Raw genomic sequence first — 19,224 nt, forward strand, 5'->3', positions numbered from 1 at the left:
CTACCTCCCATTTCCGGCTCCTCCCCGAGTTTTGGGACACCCTGTATACGCGCGACTTGGTGTAACGACATTCTAACACGGACCTTTCTAAGAACATTTGGTTTGTTCAAAATCAAAAACAGTAGCAGTATTATAGTCCGTGTCAAGACGAATTTAACGACCTGGTGTGCCATGACCTTGGAATGACCTTGAACGCATACAAATTAAAATTTCAACAAAAAATGACAATGGATCAGGCCAATCCATCGGTTCAAAATGCCAACAACCAGAGAATATACGAAGGAGCGAATAAGAAGAGCTTGCATTGCAATTGAATCAAATCGAGTCCATCGTGTAGTGTTTTCTACATTAACGCGTTTTAGAAAATGCTTTCAAGTTCAAGGTCATCATTTTGAATACTTGCTGTAGCACTAAGTACGTGAAGAAGAAAATTAATGAAATATCTGAAGAGAGCCTCGAAACTATTTATTTTTTATTATTGTTGGGATCCAGATGAGAAACGTGGAGACCGATTGGTACACTTACAAATATATTTCCCACGCTCACCCCCGTCGCGGTGTCTTCTCCCACAGCCTCGAAACTAGGGGTAGGTGGACGCCTGGTGACTCACGGAAGGCCCAACGCGCTCGTGGGTTTTTTCGAATTTATGGCATGGCCGACCGCCGAGCCTCGGAACCATGCGGAATTCTAAAGACCTCGAAACGGTCACATCTGGCTTGATATTGACGGCAATCAGCTACAAACCAAAAGCGACATATTTCGCGAGTATGTCATAAACTATTGTTGGCCCTCCGTTCAGTTCTCCGCGTCGCTCGAGGAAGAATCTAGAGACGCGGTAGCGTCTCGGCGCCAAGTACGTGAAAAATTATCCGTCACCGCGTATATATGGCGTTGGAGCTACCACGTATCTTTTACAGGAGAGATGGTCCATTCCAACCTAACCTGAAACTTCTCAACACGCCTCATGAATATCTCAACACGCCTGCAATATTTTCTAAATTTAAAGGCATTTTTCTAATGTAAACCGCATATAAGCTTTCTAATAAAACCAAAAGCAATAAAATCGGTCCACGTACAACTGAGATATCGTAATATCGTGTCATGAATCTGTCAGAAACGGTATTTTTCGTATGATTTTCCCGTCGTCAACCCTTAGCCAATAGGAGCCAAGCAAAAGCCGAGTGTCGTTCGTCGACTCTCGGAATCATTCGGTTCGGCATGGCTCGTCGGCCATCGAGCGTCGAGAGTCGAAACAGATGTCGTCATTCATAACCTGCCAAGTGTCAAAAGTTTTTACACTATTGCGTTATTAATTATATTTATATCAGCAAAATGTTTTCAATTTAAACTTTTTATGCAGGGTTTAATAACAAATTGCAGCCAGTGTTGTAAAGTGTTGATCGATCTTGATTACAAGGTAAGTTGTCAAAATCTGAATTGTCAGGTACCTTACAGAGTAAATCCATACTACTAGTGTTTTTAATTTAGACATTTTATGTAGAGCTTATAGAAATGGAGTCATTTTCTCATTTCATCATTAACATTAAAATTTTTGTTCTTGCTGCAAAAAATTTTAATGTTAATGATGAAATGAGAAAATGACATATATATGATGATAATGATAATGATATAAAATGATATATATATATGAAAGTGTACTCATAATATTGTCAGAATTTTAAATTGACATATTATGTGAAAGTCTGTGAGAGAGAAAGTATGGGTATTGATGATCTAAGAATGCCTTGCCTGGCCACGCCAAGCATTTGACTTTCAGGCCGCGGAAATCTAGGCAAATCATCTGGCAGCTTATTTTGATTTCACATCTTTTTCTATTTTCTTGTAGTTTTTTATGGGGATCATCTATTTTTCAATGATAACTCCTTGAGTTCTTCACTTTTTCATGTACTTGGCGTAATTTTTTTACTTTTTTGAAGTTTTTTATCGGATATTACAGGCAGAGTCAATCACACTGTTCTATTCGCACGTTTACTTGTAAGGTGTTTGATCCCATCACTATCCGTCAGCCCCCGCCACCGAACGCGCCCGCCGAAAAAGCTCGTCTACTCTACCCTACCTTTCACCCCCTCCTTCATCCTCCTTCGCCCACGCCACCCCACGCCTCCTACGTTCGTCCTTTACACTCCTTCGTCGGTTCAACCCTTTTCCACCCTTCCACGTTTCGCCCCGCTTCCAGCCCTGACTTCGACTCACAATCAGGTTCGGCTTCGAGCCGAACTCCGAGCGGTGCTCCTTCCTACTCTTTTCTACCCCACGCGTCGTCTATTCTATCCGCTCGCGAGAAGCTCAAGGCGCAAGCTCCGTCCTTCTCTCCTGGTTGATGTGGTAGGAGAAAGCTCTCCGACAACCACCAGGAGGAATATCCTCCGAAGGGCTCGAGGGACACGAACACCGCGACTCGCTCGCGTGCGTTTTCACGCACGTGGACGGCACGCAGGGGCTGTCGGAACGAGATCAGCCGTTCTCAACGGACGAGGATCGCGATCCTTGGAGGGTTGCTCCGAAACTTTTCTTCTTCTTCGCGGCCCGACGACGTTTTCAGCGACGAAAAAGAAGGAACATGTTTCGTCGAGTTCTTGGATCGCTGCTTGTTCGATTTATTTGTCGGCGAATTACCGGGTTTATTTACCGACACGCCCCTAAAGAAACCTAGAAACTTGCGGGTCTCACAAGGGAATATATCCAATTGTCACACACCGATTTTGATCAAATTTATGTGGTAGATAGTTCTCGACAAAATATTTGACACGTATTTTTTTTTTTTATCGACAATCGTCCATATTGAAGGGGTGAAAACAATCGCCTGAAGTTGAGGGTGAAAACCATGTGTTTTTAAATATCTTGGAAACTAGAGGAGCTAGGACAAAAAATTTTTTCTTTTTAATATGCGTTTTTGAATGGGTAATTCTCTCGTGCCAAAAGGAATTGTTTATTTATTTATTTGAATAATTTATTTTTGAAAAAATATCTTTTTTTGTTAATTTATGTTACTAAATATTGTTTGTCATTCGTGAGAATTTACATGTGCAAACTAGATGTTAAAATTAAGTATACATGTTTTTGGAAAGATTGATTTTCACCATATAACAATAATTATATTAAATGGGGTACTCTTTGTGGCTTCTTTATCATTTTTTTTTTTCATAAAGTATGCAAGATTTTAATTTGAAATTTTACACACGTCTCTAGTATTATTTTGGTAGGATGTCCAAATTTTTATGGAAAGATTTATAAATGTATATTGGATATACATATTTATTTATGCACATTGAGTAGTGGCGCCATCTAGCGTCAATAGTGAAAATTATCTTGTTACAAACAATTGTCCAGTTATTTACTGGTAAAGTATTTGATCAATCAACCGGTAAAATATATTTCTACAAAGTAATTAACTAAATATTTGTTTACAGTCGATAAGGTCGTTAAGTTATTCTTTTTAATTTAAATTAATTTCTAAAATAATTAAATTAGAAGTATTGTATTACGAAATACTTTTAAAAATTTAAATAACCCGCGTTACTCTTCTCACTACAATAGTTTACTATGGAACCGCTGGATAATATAAAGAAGTGTTGTTGCCTCCCGTACTAATAATACTGTGTATGAGCTTTTGACGGCTTTGATTATAGTCAAAGATAGTAGCTTTTGCCTGAATGAAGAACGCATGCGCACGCATTCGTGCACATACATGTTTTCACTGGTTCTCATTGGTCTCACGTGTTATAAGGTATAAGATTACCGTTTTAGTATTAGGTGATATTAAGAAAAAATAATATTGTTTCATTCCGCCATTAAAAGGTAAATATATGATCATATTTATCAATGTTCTAAAGTAATGTTTTGTAAATAACAATTCTATGATATTTGTAAAATTCTCGAATTCCAAAAAGATTTTAATATTTCGGTATAACATTTAGTTTTTTAATATGCTTGATATAAAATTGTAATGCTTTTAATTTAATGCATATTATTATTAATAATTAGTTAAGTAAATGTACTAAGTTTACTGAATTACGAAGAAACATGATATCCAATTAAGTAAAATCAATAATGTGTTTAGAGGTTATAAAAATGTGTTCTTAAGTTATTTTTATCCATTGAAAACAGAAAGAAGAAAAGACATCAGCAAAATTAATTTGACTGTGCACAAAGTCACGTCGAAACAAATATCATGAAAATGCAAGCTGGTGAATGGCAAGCCTAGTATACATTACGTAATATTATGACACAAACATTTCAGTTTTTAAATAGCTTAATTTATTTTCAGATGGAAAGCATAATGAATTTATGCCTAAGGTTGATGTGAAAGACGTGAAATCTTTAGATGTAATGTTTATGAAACAAGCAGAAGAAATAAATTTACGAAGAGCACTCAAATATCAAAAGATTCGTAGGAATAATATTATAGGCGGTACTTCTTTAGCACTTGGTGTACTAGGAATCTACTTTTATTCTATGTATGCAGTAAAGCAGGAAACCTTCTTAGATGATTTTAATGAACCTGAAACAGTAATTGAACAGAATAATATAGATTAGCGACATTTATAATATTTATGTTATATATCCATCAGATATATAGGAAAAAAATGAAACATATTATTAATGTTAATGTATTATAGCTACACAAATATTATATAATTATAAATAAATCATAATCAGTTTGTCTTTGTTCTTAAAACCTAATTAAGGATAAAAAAAAAAGTGACAGCTATGAAAGTAACACCAAGATTACCACCTTTTCCAACTGTAAAAGAAATGATAAAACTTTATAAAGTTAGTGCAATGAAACATCTTTCACAAAATTTTATTTTAAATGAAAAGTTAACAGATAAAATAATACGAAAAACAGGAAAGATATCTGAAAATCATGTACTAGAAGTTGGTCCAGGACCTGGTGGATTAACTAGATCAATTATAAGACAATTCCCAGAAAAACTAATTGTTGTAGAAAAGGACAAACGATTTAAACCGATATTAGATATGTTAGCAGATGCTTATGCATCAGTTAACGGTGAAATGGATATTATTTATGATGATATAATGAAAGTAAACATGAATAATATTTTTCCTACAACTAAAATGAAATCTTGGGAAGACACAATTCCAAGAATTTGTATCATTGGTAATCTACCATTTAATGTATCAACTCCCTTAATAATAAAGTGGATCCATGCAATATCTGAAAGAAGAGGTCCGTGGGCATTTGGAAGGACTAAAATGACATTAACATTTCAAAAAGAAGTTGCTGAACGTATAGTAGCTAAACCATTAGAGGCACAAAGATGTAGGTTATCTGTAATGGCACAAGCTTGGACACATCCAGTATTACACTTTACTATACCAGGTACATTAAAGTTTTTATTCTAATATTGCAGTCAATCAGATGCTCTTAGATATTGACAGATACTTGGATCACTTACCTTTCAGAGACATCTACAACCTAGTATGATATCATAAATAATACTTTAGTATAAAGGACAATATTACTGCACATCTTTCAAATTATAGGTACAGCTTTTCTTCCCAAACCAAAAGTTGACGTCGGGGTTGTATCATTTTTGCCTTTATCTGTTCCACGTACCGAACACGAATTCAAAATTGTTGAGAAAGTAACAAGACACATTTTTAGTTTTCGTCAGAAATATAGTATACGAGGCATTGAGTAAGTACATTTTGTATAAAAATACATTGCTGCCTATACAGTGTTTGTTATGAAGTAGCACTTTTCATAATAAGTGTAAAGTTTCAAAGTTTATATATGTATATAAAAATTATTGAAATTGATATAGATTTAATTCTAATTCTTTTTATTCATTTTATAGAACACTGTTTCCGCTATATTGTCGAAAGGAATTAGGTAAAATGATGTTTAATCTTTCTGATTTGGATCCACGTACAAGACCAATGCAACTTACAATGGAGGATATCAACAAACTTGTTACCGCATATAAATATTTAATGGAAAAACATCCAGAAATTGCCTTATATGAATACCGCGCATCTCGAAAGATACTATCAATATCTAAAGCACAGGCCATAGAAGTCACTGAATGTATTGAACCATAATCTGACTGATAAATAAAATAAACCGCATTTAATTTCGAAATTATTTTACTAAATCAACCCCCTCTAATTAATGTACACAAAATACTTACGTACATTTTTATATATATACAAATATACGACGCTATTTAAAAATGAACATAATAAAATATGCTAGTATTAACTATTTAGAAGAATACTTGTGTAATATGTATGTTAGTTATTATTCATGACCGCGCAAAATATTTGCAAAATTGTATTATGGTCTGAAGCAAAACCTAAGCGTTGAATTCATACCCTATCGCTCTAACGAATCACCACAGAATAATCTACAACAGAAAGTTAAGCTCATAAACAATGTTTTCAATTCGTCAAATATTTCACATACTTCTGAGGAGAAATTGAATCATTTATAAATTTATTTTGAAATAGATACATGAAGATATCGATGACGTGTTTTCGCATCACTCGCATTCAAATAAAAAAACTTGAATGACACATTTATAGGTCATCTGCCGTCAATATTTTGACTTACAAAATAATATTTTATTGTGAAATGATTCAAATTTTTAGATGCATTTGTTATTTTATATTAACTTGACAGACTGTAGTCTAAATATTTATTATTTTCTTCGACTGAAAATTTCATGCGTACATGTGTATTGTATGTATGCGATTATATTCTTCTGTTTTATCACTTACAAATGAAATAAATAAATTTTGTTTAATAAATTTATAGAAAATTTCGATCACTCGTCATTTTATAAAAGAATAATTACATTAATATATAAGTTTTTGTGTATTTACGTTTATTTATACATACCGCGTGTATAAATACATAACGCGAACGTTATAAAAGTTGAAGTAAACCAAAGTCTATAAATTAATACTCAACTGCTCAATCTTCTCACTAATTATACATGTAAATATTTTTGTGAAAATATGTTTTGTTTCATTTGCTAGTCTCGTCATTGAACTAAACTTGCATTTTAGCTATCGCCTAAAATTATACATTGTCAAAAGTAAATCAAACTGACTACATTAATGTTTTAATTACTTTCATACTAAAGATGAGACTTCATACTTTTTACAATTCACAAGGTAATAAACGTTAAGCAATTTACAGATGTAATAAAAGATGGTAAACTATACTTTTAATCGTTAAAAATTTTAAATCATAATTACAGTAAAATACATTAAACAATTCAATGTGATTTGCACGAGACCAGCTCTTTATATATACATTATGTGTAAATATACTGCTTGCAAATAAAATGTAAATAACAATATACAAGACAGCACACTTGGAACTAGTGAATATGTGAATAATATGCTGATAATATATGTATCATAAGAGTACAGAGAAATGAAGACACATTCATCACACATGAATGAATTTAAGCAAAATATATAGATAACTCTTCTAAATCCAAATCTTCTAATTCCTCTATTAAACCTTCTAAATCCTCCTCCTTAAACAGGTTCTCATTAATTGTTAACGCAGCTGCACCCTCGCCTAAAGTAACTAGTATAAAAAAATAAACTATTAATACCACTAATAATTAGTATAACAAATGAAAATAATTTAAGTATTTTGTAAATACCACTAGAATCTTCATTGTTCGTAACTTCATTATTTTTTAGTCGATCTAAACTAGCCACAGTTATTCCAGTAGTATCGCTTTCACTAGCTTCAAGAGCAAGCCTATCCATATCAAGCTCTCTATATTCAATCCTTTCATCTGTTTCGTCTTCTTCACGGACATAACTATCTATTGCTTCGTCTCCATCATCAATACCTGGAGAATATTTTGAAAATAAATTTTATTGTAATAGCATTATAAGTTTAAAGCAAATAATATGTAAGGTAATTATGAAAATACCATCTCCAGCTGCAAGATCAGGATTAAAGTAAAACATTTCTCTGCCAGATATACCAACTTGACGACCAGCTTTGTAATCATTTCGTCTTCTTTCTTCATCCTTAATAGCTTGCTCTTTCTTCTCTTTTAGTTTTCTTTTCTTCCATGCCAAAAATGTCTCCAATGTTATCTTAGTCTGTTAAATCATACAATACATTATAATATATTTAAAAACATTCCTCATAACATTACTTTTGTACACATTTAATAGAAATTTATACTAAGCTATTAAATAAGCATCTCGTAAATTACCAAAAGATAAACATACTTGGTTTGGTCCCAAGTTGGCACGTTCTTTTTCAATTAAATCTTCTAAAGAAATTTCATCCTTTTTGTCTTCCTTTTTCTTATCTTTTTTGAGTACGAAACCAGGTGGTAATGCGTGCCTGTAAATACATTTTTGTCCAGATGGACATTCCCAAAACCATCCATATTTTGCTTTTTCCACTGCTTCCAAAAAATGTTTACAAATCTAAAATTAAGATATTGATTATTTTTTTAATGTATGAAAATCATAACTTGTTAAATGTTTAAAATATTATAACCAATTTGCTCACAATATCAGTAGTTGGACGATTACCACTAGCGCCATGCTTCTTCTCTACTACTTCTTTTAACTTATCTTCATCCCATTTATCCATTGTATCAGTTTCTTTATCATCATCCCTCATATCACAGTATAATGACCGTTTCTCTGCTTTTCTTTCTATACTTAAATCGTGAGAAAATTTGCATTTGTCGCCTTTTGTACATTGTCCTTGTTTGAAGAATGCGCACACTACCGATTTGGGATCAGTTCCTGAAAATTGAAACAATACTTTATTCCCACTACTTTGCATGTACACATAGAAAATAGTATAAAAGTAATAATGCATAATAGTATGATACGTTTGAACATTTGTTGACAATCATGGTTTCTCTTAACTAGATCTCTTCGATAACCTTACTTTATTTAATACCTTTATCTATTTTTTGTGATTGCACAGGCTTAAATATGAGAGCTAATTCTTTCTGCTCCTTTAATTTTTTTTCTTTTTCAAGCTTTTTAACATTAGGGTCTTCTAATTTCCGTGGATTAACACCACCTGATTTTACCTGCTTCTCTACTTGCTGTATGAATTTCTGTTGTTTGGCACCTTTCTTGTTTTTTATACCAAAAGTTTTATCCTATGGAAAAATGAAAATTATATTTAACAAAAATTTTAAAAAGGACAATAAGTGCCCACGTGCATATATGTTCAAAATATGGAATGTCGTATTTTTAGGTTAGCAATGTAAAATTATCGTGTTCGGATACCTCAATAACTTTTTCCTTTTTCTTCTGATCCGCTTTTTTACTGGGAACAGGTGCCTTTTTGGGTGGCATTTCATTCACTTATTAGTATTTAAAAGTGTCTAATACAGAAAATTTACCGATAAAATTTAGATTTTTCGAGAAATCTTAGTACTTCTGATCATGGAGCAATTCATTGCTCGAATTGGTAAGCATGAACTGCAAAACTATTTGGTGAACTGGGATGGACCATAAAATGCATATACATATATAGTACACACATGCACACATGTGTGTGCCAGATGCATTAAATAATATTAAATTATTGACATTAACACGCAATAACATTAAAAAAAAAGCATATTTCAAGAAATTGTTTAATTTCTAAATTTAACAGTATTTAATTATATTTATTTTATATCCCGCACATACTTACAAAAATATACTTACAAGAATAATGCTTTCTAGATATCTAGAAAAAATTAATTATAATAATTTTCTCATTATTACAATTATTATTATTCGCGCAGTTAAATTAATTATCAAACAAACTAATAAAAAAAGATCTTTGTCAAATCTATTACAGGTCCCATTATGTCGACTCAACCTTTTCATAACAATACTATTACAGACTATCTTAATTAATTTAAGTTACTCAATTTTTATATTGATTTGTATTTGTATTTACGTACATTATGGACATTGTTTCACAAAATACTAAAGTTTGTAGCCCTCTAGTGATACAATTGAGAAACTTTGCAGTCTATCTACTTCAGCGTGAACTTTCTGGACATTCTATTGTATACTTTTTGACTTTATTGCGGTGCATGCTCACAGGTCTCTCGAACTTTTACTTCTTGTAGATTGTGATCAGAACCACTTTAGCTCAATATTTAGGAGTCAAAATGGCAAAATTCGATCTGACATCGCGTATAGGTCAATATCTCGATCGACACTTAGTGTTTCCTCTTTTGGAATTTTTATCTGCTAAACAGGTAAAGTAAAAAGAAATATTTAGACCATATGCTATTTGGTTATAATACACTTGTATGTTTCAGATTTATGACGAGGATGAGCTACTTCAAGTTAAACTTGATATTCTTAGCAAAACAAACATGCTTGATTATACTATTGACATCAGGCAACAACTTTATCCTCACTTGGAAATATCAGACGTATGTATAAATGTAACAAATCGAAATGTCCACAGGGGGAGATGGAATTTGTTGTACACCCGGTCTGGTTGTGATTTTATGTGAAAAAATAAAATAAAAACTTAGTATACAATTTTTTCAACCTGTTGTAGAATATAGGATAACCAAACTGTATTCGGTTGCTTCCATAGCTGGATAAACTTGAAAGTCGATTTTCTCAACAACAAAGTCACAAATAAAAAAATGTTACACATTGTACCTGGGTGTACTACAAATTTCACCCACCCTGTACTTGTGAATGATAAGCCTAATGGAAAAAACTTGAATTGTAGGAGTTAAAAGCTCATCGTGCAGATGTACTTCAGGAGCTTGGTATTTTGCAAGATAATGTATCAGTTGTTGTTGCTCTTATGAATAATGAAGAAATCATGAAGAAAATGGAAAATATGCGAGATTCTAAAGCACTGAACAATTACCTTACTCAGGAGTCTCCAGTAAGTATACTAATATATGTAATATAATTTCTTAACATTTTGTATTTATGTAAGTATTCATACAACATGGAAATAGTATAATATGATAAAAGATGCTACAGTTTTATATTTAATGGTATGAGCCAACTACATTTTAGAGTAGACTTTTATACATATTTGCAGTACAAGAAAAGTAACAATGTTTTTTAATTATATTGTAAGAAAATTTTAGAGATATTCTTTTAGCACATAAGAAAGATTCTATGAACTACATGTATTCATGAAATAATGTATGATACAGAAGATTATATGCCATACCATATATAGTGAACATAATAATATACATTTTTAGGTAATATAAATCCAATTTATTTTAACTTATTTATTGTATGTTTATAGTTCAGAGTGGAAATGATGGATAGCTTTGTGAAGTTAGCAAAGTATCGGTACGAATGTGGCAATTACTCTGTTTCTACATCATATTTATATTTCTATATGCTTATAATGCCACCAACAGATAAGGTATAACTATAATACATTCAACATATATAAAATACTTAGTGATTGTATAATAGTTTATTCATATGATAAATTCATATATAATTTTCAGAATTATTTAAATGTACTTTGGGGTAAATTGGCATCAGAAATCTTGGTGCAAAACTGGGAAACTGCATTAGAAGATGTAAACAAGTTGAGGGAATATATTGACAGTAATGTTATAGGAAACTCTCTTCAAATACTACAACAAAGAACATGGCTTATTCATTGGAGTTTATTTGTATTTTTCAATCATGTAAAAGGCAGAGATTTAATTATAGAAATGTTCCTTTATCGACCACAGTATGTATATACTTTTGCAAGCATTATTATATAATGTATTATGAATACTTAATAATTGAAATCTATATACTATTTTTTCAGTTATCTAAATGCTATTCAAACAATGTGCCCTCACATATTACGTTATTTGGCTGCAGCTGTTATTGTGAATCGCTCTAGGCGATCTATATTAAAAGACCTGGTAAAAGTAATACAACAGGTGTGCAGAAAGTCTTTATTAAAATGTTTTAAAATTGAAAAAAGTTTAATTATAAAGAAATTTTTAATTTGTGATTACATTCTTTTAACAGGAATCTTATACGTATCGTGATCCTATCACCGAGTTTCTAGAACATTTGTATGTTAATTTTGATTTCGATGGGGCAAGACAAAAATTGCAGGAGTGTCAAACAGTTGTATTTAACGACTTTTTCCTGATTGCACTATTAAGTGAATTTGTAGAGAATGCTCGTTTAATGATCTTTGAGACATTCTGTCGAATTCATCAATGTATCAGTATTGGGTATGATAATTTATATTTTCCATTTTACAATTACATTTCCGTTTTACAAGAACATTTCTGATATATTTCCAATACATTTTTGTATTACAGAATGCTTGCAGAAAAACTTAATATGAAAGCAGATGTAGCTGAATGCTGGATTGTCAATTTAATACGTAATGCACGATTGGATGCGAAAATAGACAGTAAATTAGGGCATGTTGTAATGGGTGGACAACCTGCATCACCCTACCAACAACTAGTGGAAAAAATCGAAACGCTGAGTGTCCGAAGTGAAGCGTTAGAAAACGTAATTGAACGTAAATTGAAAACTAAAAATCAGGATCCAGTAAGTATAGTGTGGAACTAAGTAAGGTTAGTATCATTCGCTATCATTTTTCACGCACCATCGTTTTTCCCTCTTTTCAGTCATTTGATTAACTGAAGATGATTAAAATTTTCTACATGGAGTAATCATATTTTGTATTAACACTTTTTCATTGCTATCAGCGCCTGTAATCGCTTAAATATTAAACGACAAAAACTTTATATGAAACATGCTTTTTTACAGAGTTCCTTGCAGACTAGTAAGTAGGTCAGGCTAGATGTTCTTATACATGGTTTTCATGATTGCTTTTGTGTTATATTTTCTACATGCTTCTAGTATTCTATAGTCCTTAGACTAATCAAAATGGATCTAACGCATAACGTGATTATTTTGAGCAGTTTAATTAGTTCAAAGATCGTAGTGTACTGTATAGAAACACACAATATATTGCATAGGAACGATTACGAATACCACGCATAAGAGTATGTGATCAATTATCAGCCTGCAAGGATCATACAAAACTAACATGATTACCTATACTCATTTTTTGTTAACATAGTTGAACAAGTTAAATAAGATCTCTGATGGAGCGACATGAGCGTGAAGGAGTAATGATAGGAATGACACTATCAAATCAACGTTTCCAATCCTAGGGATCTTATTTGGCTATTTGAATTATACTTTATTCTTATGTAATGCGAACGAAAGGGAAACCAGGTTATATTGATATTTATATATTAATTTGTTTGGAAATGAATTATTAAACTAAAAAATTGTTCAATTTTTAAAGTAGTTTAAATGTTTTTATTTGTATACATCATAGTCAATGATTTTATTTTTTACAGTATCAAACTTCTTGGCATATGGACTTGTGACATCGTGACATGGTGTACAGGGATTCGGCCAAAAAGGGCACTTAATTCAATTCGACTCGTAAGCAGAACATCGACATGGAAGTAATTCAGTTTTATGTATCGAACGAGAAATCCATGATACATGGTGAAACGAATATATTTTTATTCACACATTCTTGCAAAAAGTAAAATGACTTGAATAAGCATATATTCGCATGAATTTTGTATGGATATACATGTGTATATATATATATATATATATATGGATGCATGTATACATGTATGTAAATTACAGCATACAAACTATATATACACTACATGATACGTATCTAGACGTTTCATCGTTGGAAATGTGCAGAAAAGAAACAATTGAATACTTGTGCTAAAACTCGCTTTTATTTTACTGTACTTCTAACATCAAACACACAAAGATGCTATAAAAACCATTTAATATAAAATATAAATCGATTGGTCATTGTATAATGTAACTTAATACAGATTATGAACAAAGATTGTAAACAAGTAAAGTTTAGAAATCACGAATATATCACTTAATCTAAACATTCTATAAAGATTTTATTACATATTTTATTCAAAATGCATATTTATACAGTAATAATGATACCATTTACTTCTTCATTAAAACATTTACAAACTTAAAATACTGTACAAAGAAAAAGTTGTAATTTTGTAATACAGTGATAGATATCACCACAAATATAAAAAAACGTAGTTTACAAATGTTGCCATGATTCATTAGAAGTTGTTACTCTTGTCATTTATAAAAGAATTATTTATTTTCACTTGTGGTTCTTCTGTATCAGAAAAAATAAAGTTGCATCCAGTATACGAATTTTGCTTAATACAATAAAGTAAAACATTCCTCCAATAAGGATCTTGAGCTAAAAGTTTAGGGTTTCCTAAAATTATGACTAAAACACGAGCACGAGTGATTGCAACATTGAGTCTTCGAGGACAAGCAACAAATCCGAGAGAGTGTTTGATATCTTCATTCACAAAATTGTTTGAGGACCGTACAGCTGAAATAATGATAACATTACGCTCTTGGCCTTGAAATCCTTCAACACTACTGATTTTCGGTAATTTCATGTCTAACTCCATAAGTATCTCTCGAATTTCATAGACCTATAATAAACAATTAAAAAAATAAAATGCGATTTGGTTTTATAATTATTATTTCATAAAGTATATTTAAATAACTCGCCTGTTTTTGATAAGGAGTTATGATTCCAATATCATCGGGTGAAAGACCACACTTATATAGCTTTAAAAGGTAGAGGTACACCTGTGCTGCTTCTTCAGGATTATACCAACTTGGACAGTCACTGTCTTTACAATTCTCTCCATTAACGCCATGAAAGACTACAGCTGGAGGAGAACCTTTCCTTTCGGGTAATTCGGCAGCTAATGTTTGTAAAAGTTTTGCTTCTTTACTTTTTTTAGAAGATATCTACAAATATTATTGTGATTATTTCCTTGATTTAATAAATACTATAAATATGACTTACATGCCATAAATGTATGTACCTGTGCTATTAATTCAGAGTCATAGAACAGAGAACTTGGTAGTTTAAGTATTTCTGGTAAACTTCGATAATTCATAATAAGCTTTGTGACAAGACGTGGATCATACTGTGTTTCGAAGCCATTAGGGTCCTTTTGGTATGGAAAGTGTTGCAGTAGCCTCGACAAAAATGATTCGTCCAAACCAAAATGTTTTGCTATTCTACTTTGTACAACTGGACCAAGTTGCAATGCATCGCCCGCAAGAATTACTTGTCCATAATCAGAATGAATAAAATTGAGTGGAATCATAATCTCTGGTTCTGTTGCTTGACCAGCCTCATCAACTAATACATGTGAAAAATGTCCATGGGGAAATCCCATATTGTGCAGTATACCCAAAGCAATACAAGTACCAATAGTAATTCTGTGACGACCAAGTACGTTCATAGTACAGTTTAATCTTGGTCCCATTCCGTTATATTTTGTTTTTTCATGTGTTCCTTCTTCTGCTAATTCTGCAGTGGCACAATACGGCAATAATTTATCAGGAATAGAATCATTAGTTAAGCAATGATGAGCTATAAGACGTACCTGTGAAAGAAAGGAAAAATTTAGTATAGTCAATGAATTTGTTTAAACAAATACTATTACATTATGGATAAAAATTATAAGGTTCCATTTAAAAAAATTAATGAAATACCATGTCACCAGGTTTAAGAACACCACTGTCTAGAAGTCTTTCTGCTATAAGATTTGCTGAACTATTAGATGGTGTTGCAATTAACAGTCGACTCTCAGGTACAGTTGACAAAATTTGGAGAATTCCCTCACAAAGGGTGACAGTTTTCCCAGTACCAGGTGGGCCAAATATCACATAAGGTAATGGTCGTGCATGCGCTTTCAATATGTTTCTTATGGCTTCCTTTTGATAGTAATTCAAATTTTTATTAAACCAATTTAATTTTCGTTTTTTTATTTGCGATATATACGGTTGTAAATCAGATGCTGTTTGTTTTGGACTTTTTAATAATACTGTATCCATAGAATTTTGCTGAATGCTTGTTTCGTTTCTTGGTATATTTGTTTCAATAAGTTGATTGTCTTTTATTGGTGTAACATTACGTGTTACAAATTCTGGAGTTTGTTCAATTGGTTTAACATTGAACAATCGTTCTACAACAGATACTTTTGTAAATGATTTTGTTGTACTACTAGATTTAGTACTGGTAGATGTACTATCGCAAGAGGATTCTGATGATATGGAATTAGTCAGCTGATGAATCATTTGCTTAGGAGATGTTTCGTTTATTACTTCGATCTCTTCAAGATTTAATCGAGACTCTTTTTCAACCACATGTGTAGGAAACAAAAAGTCGGAACCTAATCGATTTACAGCCATATTAATAGCATTGTGACTACGTTGTATGGCAGATTGCGAGCATTTGAATGTTACTTGACAATCTTCATAATTATATTCTTCATGAAATTTATGATTGAATTTCAAAAAAATTTCTGAATTTGTAACTTTATGAATAAATCCTTCATATTTCAATTTTCCTATTACAAACATAATGCAAGTTGATATACCATGTACAATTTTTTAGAGAAGATTTCATACAAGCACTTAATTATTCTTATAATTTTTTAAGGCATTTACGACAGATCATCTGAATAACTTGATCATAGAATAATTGTTTAAAAATAGAAAGAAGTTGTTTGTTTTTAGAAGAATCATAATATGGTAATGTATTTTATGGGTCAGATTAAAATGCCATTATTCTCTGTAATATCAAACAACTGTCAAACAATTTTTTTTATATTTAAAAATAAACGAGTTACCTCGGTGACTTGCCTTAAATACCCAACCTATATATTCAATGTAGTTGTATATACACATGTTTATTAATATCTTCATGTATCACAACATACCTTGAGAACTGTCCCACTTAAAAGATACTATAGCTCTGTCGCCAACAAGAAGAGATGGGCGTTTTTCAGCAAGACCAGGCACTTCCATCACCAAATATTCCGCACAATGCCTCATAATTGTGCTTTCTATATTGTATTGTTGTATATTTATTGTTTGAGCAATTTCTTCTAAATATAATAAAGCATGGAAACGATCTTTGTATGATTGAAAACTGAGCATATTTAACAAGCAAGGTACTGCATTTCCTATATCATATACACACTCAGTTTGTGATTTCCCTTCATTTAAACATTGTGATATTACATCCCAATAACGCTGTGGAACTTTGAATGACAAATTACGCACTCTAATAAATGATGGTGGTTTACATGGTCTAACACCTGGAATGTATACTTCTTCACTCCATTCATCTACATCTAGCACAGGACTAAATTTATTAGTTTTGGCAATATTCTGTTTGGGACACGTTTTCTTTTGTATACTTTTAGGTTTTACAGATATATGAAATATTCTTCCAATTTCAAAACCTTTGAAACTTAAGACAAATAATTCTTCGCTTGTTCCAATAAATTTTGCTTTACATTTAAATATATAAATTAAAGTCTCAGATGGATTTAATACTGAAACTATACCAGCATTTGTTGGTTGTATTAGAGTTAACTGAGACTGTGCCTTCTTTGTCATGAAGGAACCTTTGTACAGCGTATGAGTAGTATTACCTACATTTTGTATTCTAAGTATTATGTTTTTTTCTTCTAACATATTTAAGTCAACATTTATATCATCACTAATATTTATACCACACTTATTTTTCACAAGTTCATCTAAGTTCTTTTTTGTAATAGGTGTACTGCATAACATTGGTAAAGGCTCTTTGTTTGGGACCTGCAAGGAATAAATTTATTTGTATTACATTTAGATGTTGAATTTTTTATGAAATAATTGATTGATTTTAAATAAAAAATATTGACTGAAATAAATTATTATTTAGAACATATAAATTCAATAATCTTATTTCACAGACATTTTTATACGTGTCATGTATATATCACACAATTTACATAAGTGTGTAAATTTTTACTACATAATAAAACTCATGTTTGTAATATGTGAATTTTGATGCAATTACTTCTATAACTTGCCATATCCAAAGAATAATTCTTTGGAATAAGTGCTATCACTATTAAGATTTTCAAAGCAACACTTGCCTGATATACTGGAACAACAGTTAATGATCTCCATGTATAAAATCCTTGATCACTTTCAATGCTATCGCTAAGTACTTTATCACCAATGTGAGGAATATAACCAGAATCACATATTCTTCTATTGAATACAATATCTTTTCCAATAGTACCAATTTCTTTACCTGTATCATAACTAGATACAATTCCAATGCCTAACTTAGATCGTAGTGGTTGTATCTTCTTTATGTTTAAGATTTCTTTGTTTTGATTATAAGAATTTACATCAATTTCTACTTCTGCCTCTATATGTAACCAATCTCCAATCACAGGGACAAAATCTGACTGTACTTTATTCAAATCAACAGAAATATTATTAGGTTCCACAAGTAATACTCGATTCTTGCGTTCAATTACTTTTCCGATTATACATTTTGTTAATGCTTGTGTTTCATCAAAATTTGCCTGAGAATCTGCAACTTCGTTGCACCATGAATCGTTGTCTATCACACAAACAATTTTCTTCACCTTATGTTCTTTCTCATGGCCTTCCTGCAAGGCTAGATATTGAACCTTATCGCCTACTTTTAAATTATTCACTGAGAGATTCACTGTATCGTATACATAAAAATTATCAATTAGAATGTAATCTGTCGAGATGAAAGTAACTTTTCCTATCTTGCAGTGACAATCATTTTCATCAATATATCCATTTTTTCCTACTTCTTTCTCATAGGCTTTTTCAATGCGAGCTACAATATTGTTTATTTCATCCGTGTCACTTTTAGTAGGAGACTTATATCCTACAGTATATTTTACAAGGTTATATATTAAGGATAACATATTTAATTTCTATTGTTTCTATCCATGTACCTGCAAATATTATTTTTAATAAGATTTATGTTATCGTTACACACGGAAAGAAGTTTGCGAATTAAAAAAGTCTCATATTAAAATATACCGATCAATTGGCTGATATCTCCACTCTGTTGCTTTAATGTAATCCAATTCTTTCCTCAATGATTGAACACGTTTTAAATGTAGTTCCCGAAGTAAACGTTTCTGTTGTTTTTGTTCCTGTAATTCGGATTTCATTTGATTCAAAATTTTCGATGTTTGATTCCCGCTACAGGTTAATTCTGAATCTTGAGATTCTGATGTTCTCTGTCCCGTTGAATGGCCTAAAGTTCCG

The 19,224-nt window shown here is 31.6% G+C and overlaps 5 protein-coding genes across 9 annotated transcripts; 3 read left to right on the plus strand and 2 right to left on the minus strand.

Moving 5' to 3' along the window:
• The first annotated feature begins 3,644 nt into the window (after positions 1 to 3,644).
• Positions 3,645 to 4,679, plus strand: LOC128891159 (cytochrome c oxidase assembly factor 3, mitochondrial). 3 transcript variants are annotated; one of them, XM_054150415.1, is made up of 3 exons: positions 3,645 to 3,819; positions 4,129 to 4,215; positions 4,289 to 4,679. In XM_054150415.1, exon 3 carries the CDS (start codon positions 4,309 to 4,311, stop codon positions 4,555 to 4,557), a length of 249 nt encoding a protein of 82 aa, XP_054006390.1. In that variant the 5' UTR covers positions 3,645 to 3,819; positions 4,129 to 4,215; positions 4,289 to 4,308; the 3' UTR covers positions 4,558 to 4,679. The 3 variants fall into 3 exon arrangements, with proteins under 3 accessions (XP_054006390.1, XP_054006391.1, XP_054006389.1); XM_054150414.1 differs by having other exon boundaries at positions 3,658 to 3,819; positions 4,129 to 4,208; XM_054150416.1 differs by lacking the exon at positions 4,129 to 4,215 and having other exon boundaries at positions 3,646 to 3,819.
• Positions 4,680 to 4,731: 52 nt separating this feature from the next.
• Positions 4,732 to 6,127, plus strand: LOC128891150 (dimethyladenosine transferase 1, mitochondrial). The gene is made up of 3 exons (XM_054150402.1): positions 4,732 to 5,365; positions 5,530 to 5,683; positions 5,844 to 6,127. Exons 1-3 carry the CDS (start codon positions 4,732 to 4,734, stop codon positions 6,085 to 6,087), a joined length of 1,032 nt encoding a protein of 343 aa, XP_054006377.1. The 3' UTR covers positions 6,088 to 6,127.
• Positions 6,128 to 6,851: 724 nt separating this feature from the next.
• LOC128891145 (zinc finger CCCH domain-containing protein 15 homolog) lies at positions 6,852 to 9,495 on the minus strand. Its single transcript, XM_054150393.1, has 7 exons — positions 9,283 to 9,495; positions 8,945 to 9,152; positions 8,543 to 8,784; positions 8,254 to 8,457; positions 7,947 to 8,121; positions 7,668 to 7,862; positions 6,852 to 7,588 (listed from the first exon to the last, which is right to left on the minus strand). Exons 1-7 carry the CDS (start codon positions 9,349 to 9,351, stop codon positions 7,461 to 7,463), a joined length of 1,221 nt encoding a protein of 406 aa, XP_054006368.1. The 5' UTR covers positions 9,352 to 9,495; the 3' UTR covers positions 6,852 to 7,460.
• Positions 9,496 to 10,075: 580 nt separating this feature from the next.
• Positions 10,076 to 14,240, plus strand: LOC128891142 (eukaryotic translation initiation factor 3 subunit E). 2 transcript variants are annotated; one of them, XM_054150387.1, is made up of 9 exons: positions 10,076 to 10,253; positions 10,317 to 10,433; positions 10,745 to 10,906; positions 11,285 to 11,407; positions 11,496 to 11,728; positions 11,810 to 11,927; positions 12,019 to 12,230; positions 12,321 to 12,584; positions 13,383 to 14,240. In XM_054150387.1, the coding sequence occupies exons 1-8, from the start codon at positions 10,164 to 10,166 to the stop codon at positions 12,577 to 12,579; spliced, it is 1,314 nt and encodes a 437-aa protein (XP_054006362.1). In that variant the 5' UTR covers positions 10,076 to 10,163; the 3' UTR covers positions 12,580 to 12,584; positions 13,383 to 14,240. The 2 variants fall into 2 exon arrangements, with proteins under 2 accessions (XP_054006362.1, XP_054006361.1); XM_054150386.1 differs by having other exon boundaries at positions 12,321 to 12,558.
• LOC128891133 (probable RNA helicase armi) lies at positions 13,766 to 19,133 on the minus strand. 2 transcript variants are annotated; one of them, XM_054150366.1, is made up of 7 exons: positions 18,994 to 19,133; positions 18,057 to 18,905; positions 16,848 to 17,733; positions 15,619 to 16,091; positions 14,940 to 15,509; positions 14,617 to 14,862; positions 13,766 to 14,537 (listed from the first exon to the last, which is right to left on the minus strand). In XM_054150366.1, the coding sequence occupies exons 2-7, from the start codon at positions 18,873 to 18,875 to the stop codon at positions 14,148 to 14,150; spliced, it is 3,384 nt and encodes a 1,127-aa protein (XP_054006341.1). In that variant the 5' UTR covers positions 18,876 to 18,905; positions 18,994 to 19,133; the 3' UTR covers positions 13,766 to 14,147. The 2 variants fall into 2 exon arrangements, with proteins under 2 accessions (XP_054006341.1, XP_054006340.1); XM_054150365.1 differs by having other exon boundaries at positions 15,619 to 16,475.
• Positions 19,134 to 19,224: the final 91 nt, after the last annotated feature.

This window comes from Hylaeus anthracinus, unplaced genomic scaffold, assembly GCF_026225885.1.
Source record: "Hylaeus anthracinus isolate JK02 unplaced genomic scaffold, UHH_iyHylAnth1.0_haploid 12001, whole genome shotgun sequence".
Classification (NCBI taxonomy): Eukaryota; Metazoa; Arthropoda; class Insecta; order Hymenoptera; family Colletidae; genus Hylaeus; species Hylaeus anthracinus.

What these genes read in the sequence shown, in the direction of transcription:
- LOC128891150 (XM_054150402.1), top strand. Translation starts at nt 4,732, where the DNA reads ATGAAAGTAACACCAAGATTACCACCTTTTCCAACTGTAAAAGAAATG. An exon ending in ATTACACTTTACTATACCAG is followed by an intron (nt 5,366 to 5,529) that starts GTACATTAAAGT and finishes TTCAAATTATAG; the next exon opens with GTACAGCTTTTCTTCCCAAA. An exon ending in TATAGTATACGAGGCATTGA is followed by an intron (nt 5,684 to 5,843) that starts GTAAGTACATTT and finishes TTCATTTTATAG; the next exon opens with AACACTGTTTCCGCTATATT.
- LOC128891145 (XM_054150393.1), bottom strand. Translation starts at nt 9,351, where the DNA reads ATGCCACCCAAAAAGGCACCTGTTCCCAGTAAAAAAGCGGATCAGAAG. An exon ending in ATCGTCCAACTACTGATATT is followed by an intron (nt 8,458 to 8,542) that starts GTGAGCAAATTG and finishes TCTTAATTTTAG; the next exon opens with ATTTGTAAACATTTTTTGGA. An exon ending in TGATCTTGCAGCTGGAGATG is followed by an intron (nt 7,863 to 7,946) that starts GTATTTTCATAA and finishes AATATTCTCCAG; the next exon opens with GTATTGATGATGGAGACGAA.
- LOC128891142 (XM_054150386.1), top strand. Translation starts at nt 10,164, where the DNA reads ATGGCAAAATTCGATCTGACATCGCGTATAGGTCAATATCTCGATCGA. An exon ending in TAATGCCACCAACAGATAAG is followed by an intron (nt 11,408 to 11,495) that starts GTATAACTATAA and finishes TATAATTTTCAG; the next exon opens with AATTATTTAAATGTACTTTG. An exon ending in ATGTTCCTTTATCGACCACA is followed by an intron (nt 11,729 to 11,809) that starts GTATGTATATAC and finishes CTATTTTTTCAG; the next exon opens with TTATCTAAATGCTATTCAAA.
- LOC128891133 (XM_054150365.1), bottom strand. Translation starts at nt 18,875, where the DNA reads ATGTTATCCTTAATATATAACCTTGTAAAATATACTGTAGGATATAAG. An exon ending in CTGTTGTTCCAGTATATCAG is followed by an intron (nt 17,734 to 18,056) that starts GCAAGTGTTGCT and finishes TATTCCTTGCAG; the next exon opens with GTCCCAAACAAAGAGCCTTT. An exon ending in TAAGTGGGACAGTTCTCAAG is followed by an intron (nt 16,476 to 16,847) that starts GTATGTTGTGAT and finishes TGTTTGTAATAG; the next exon opens with GAAAATTGAAATATGAAGGA.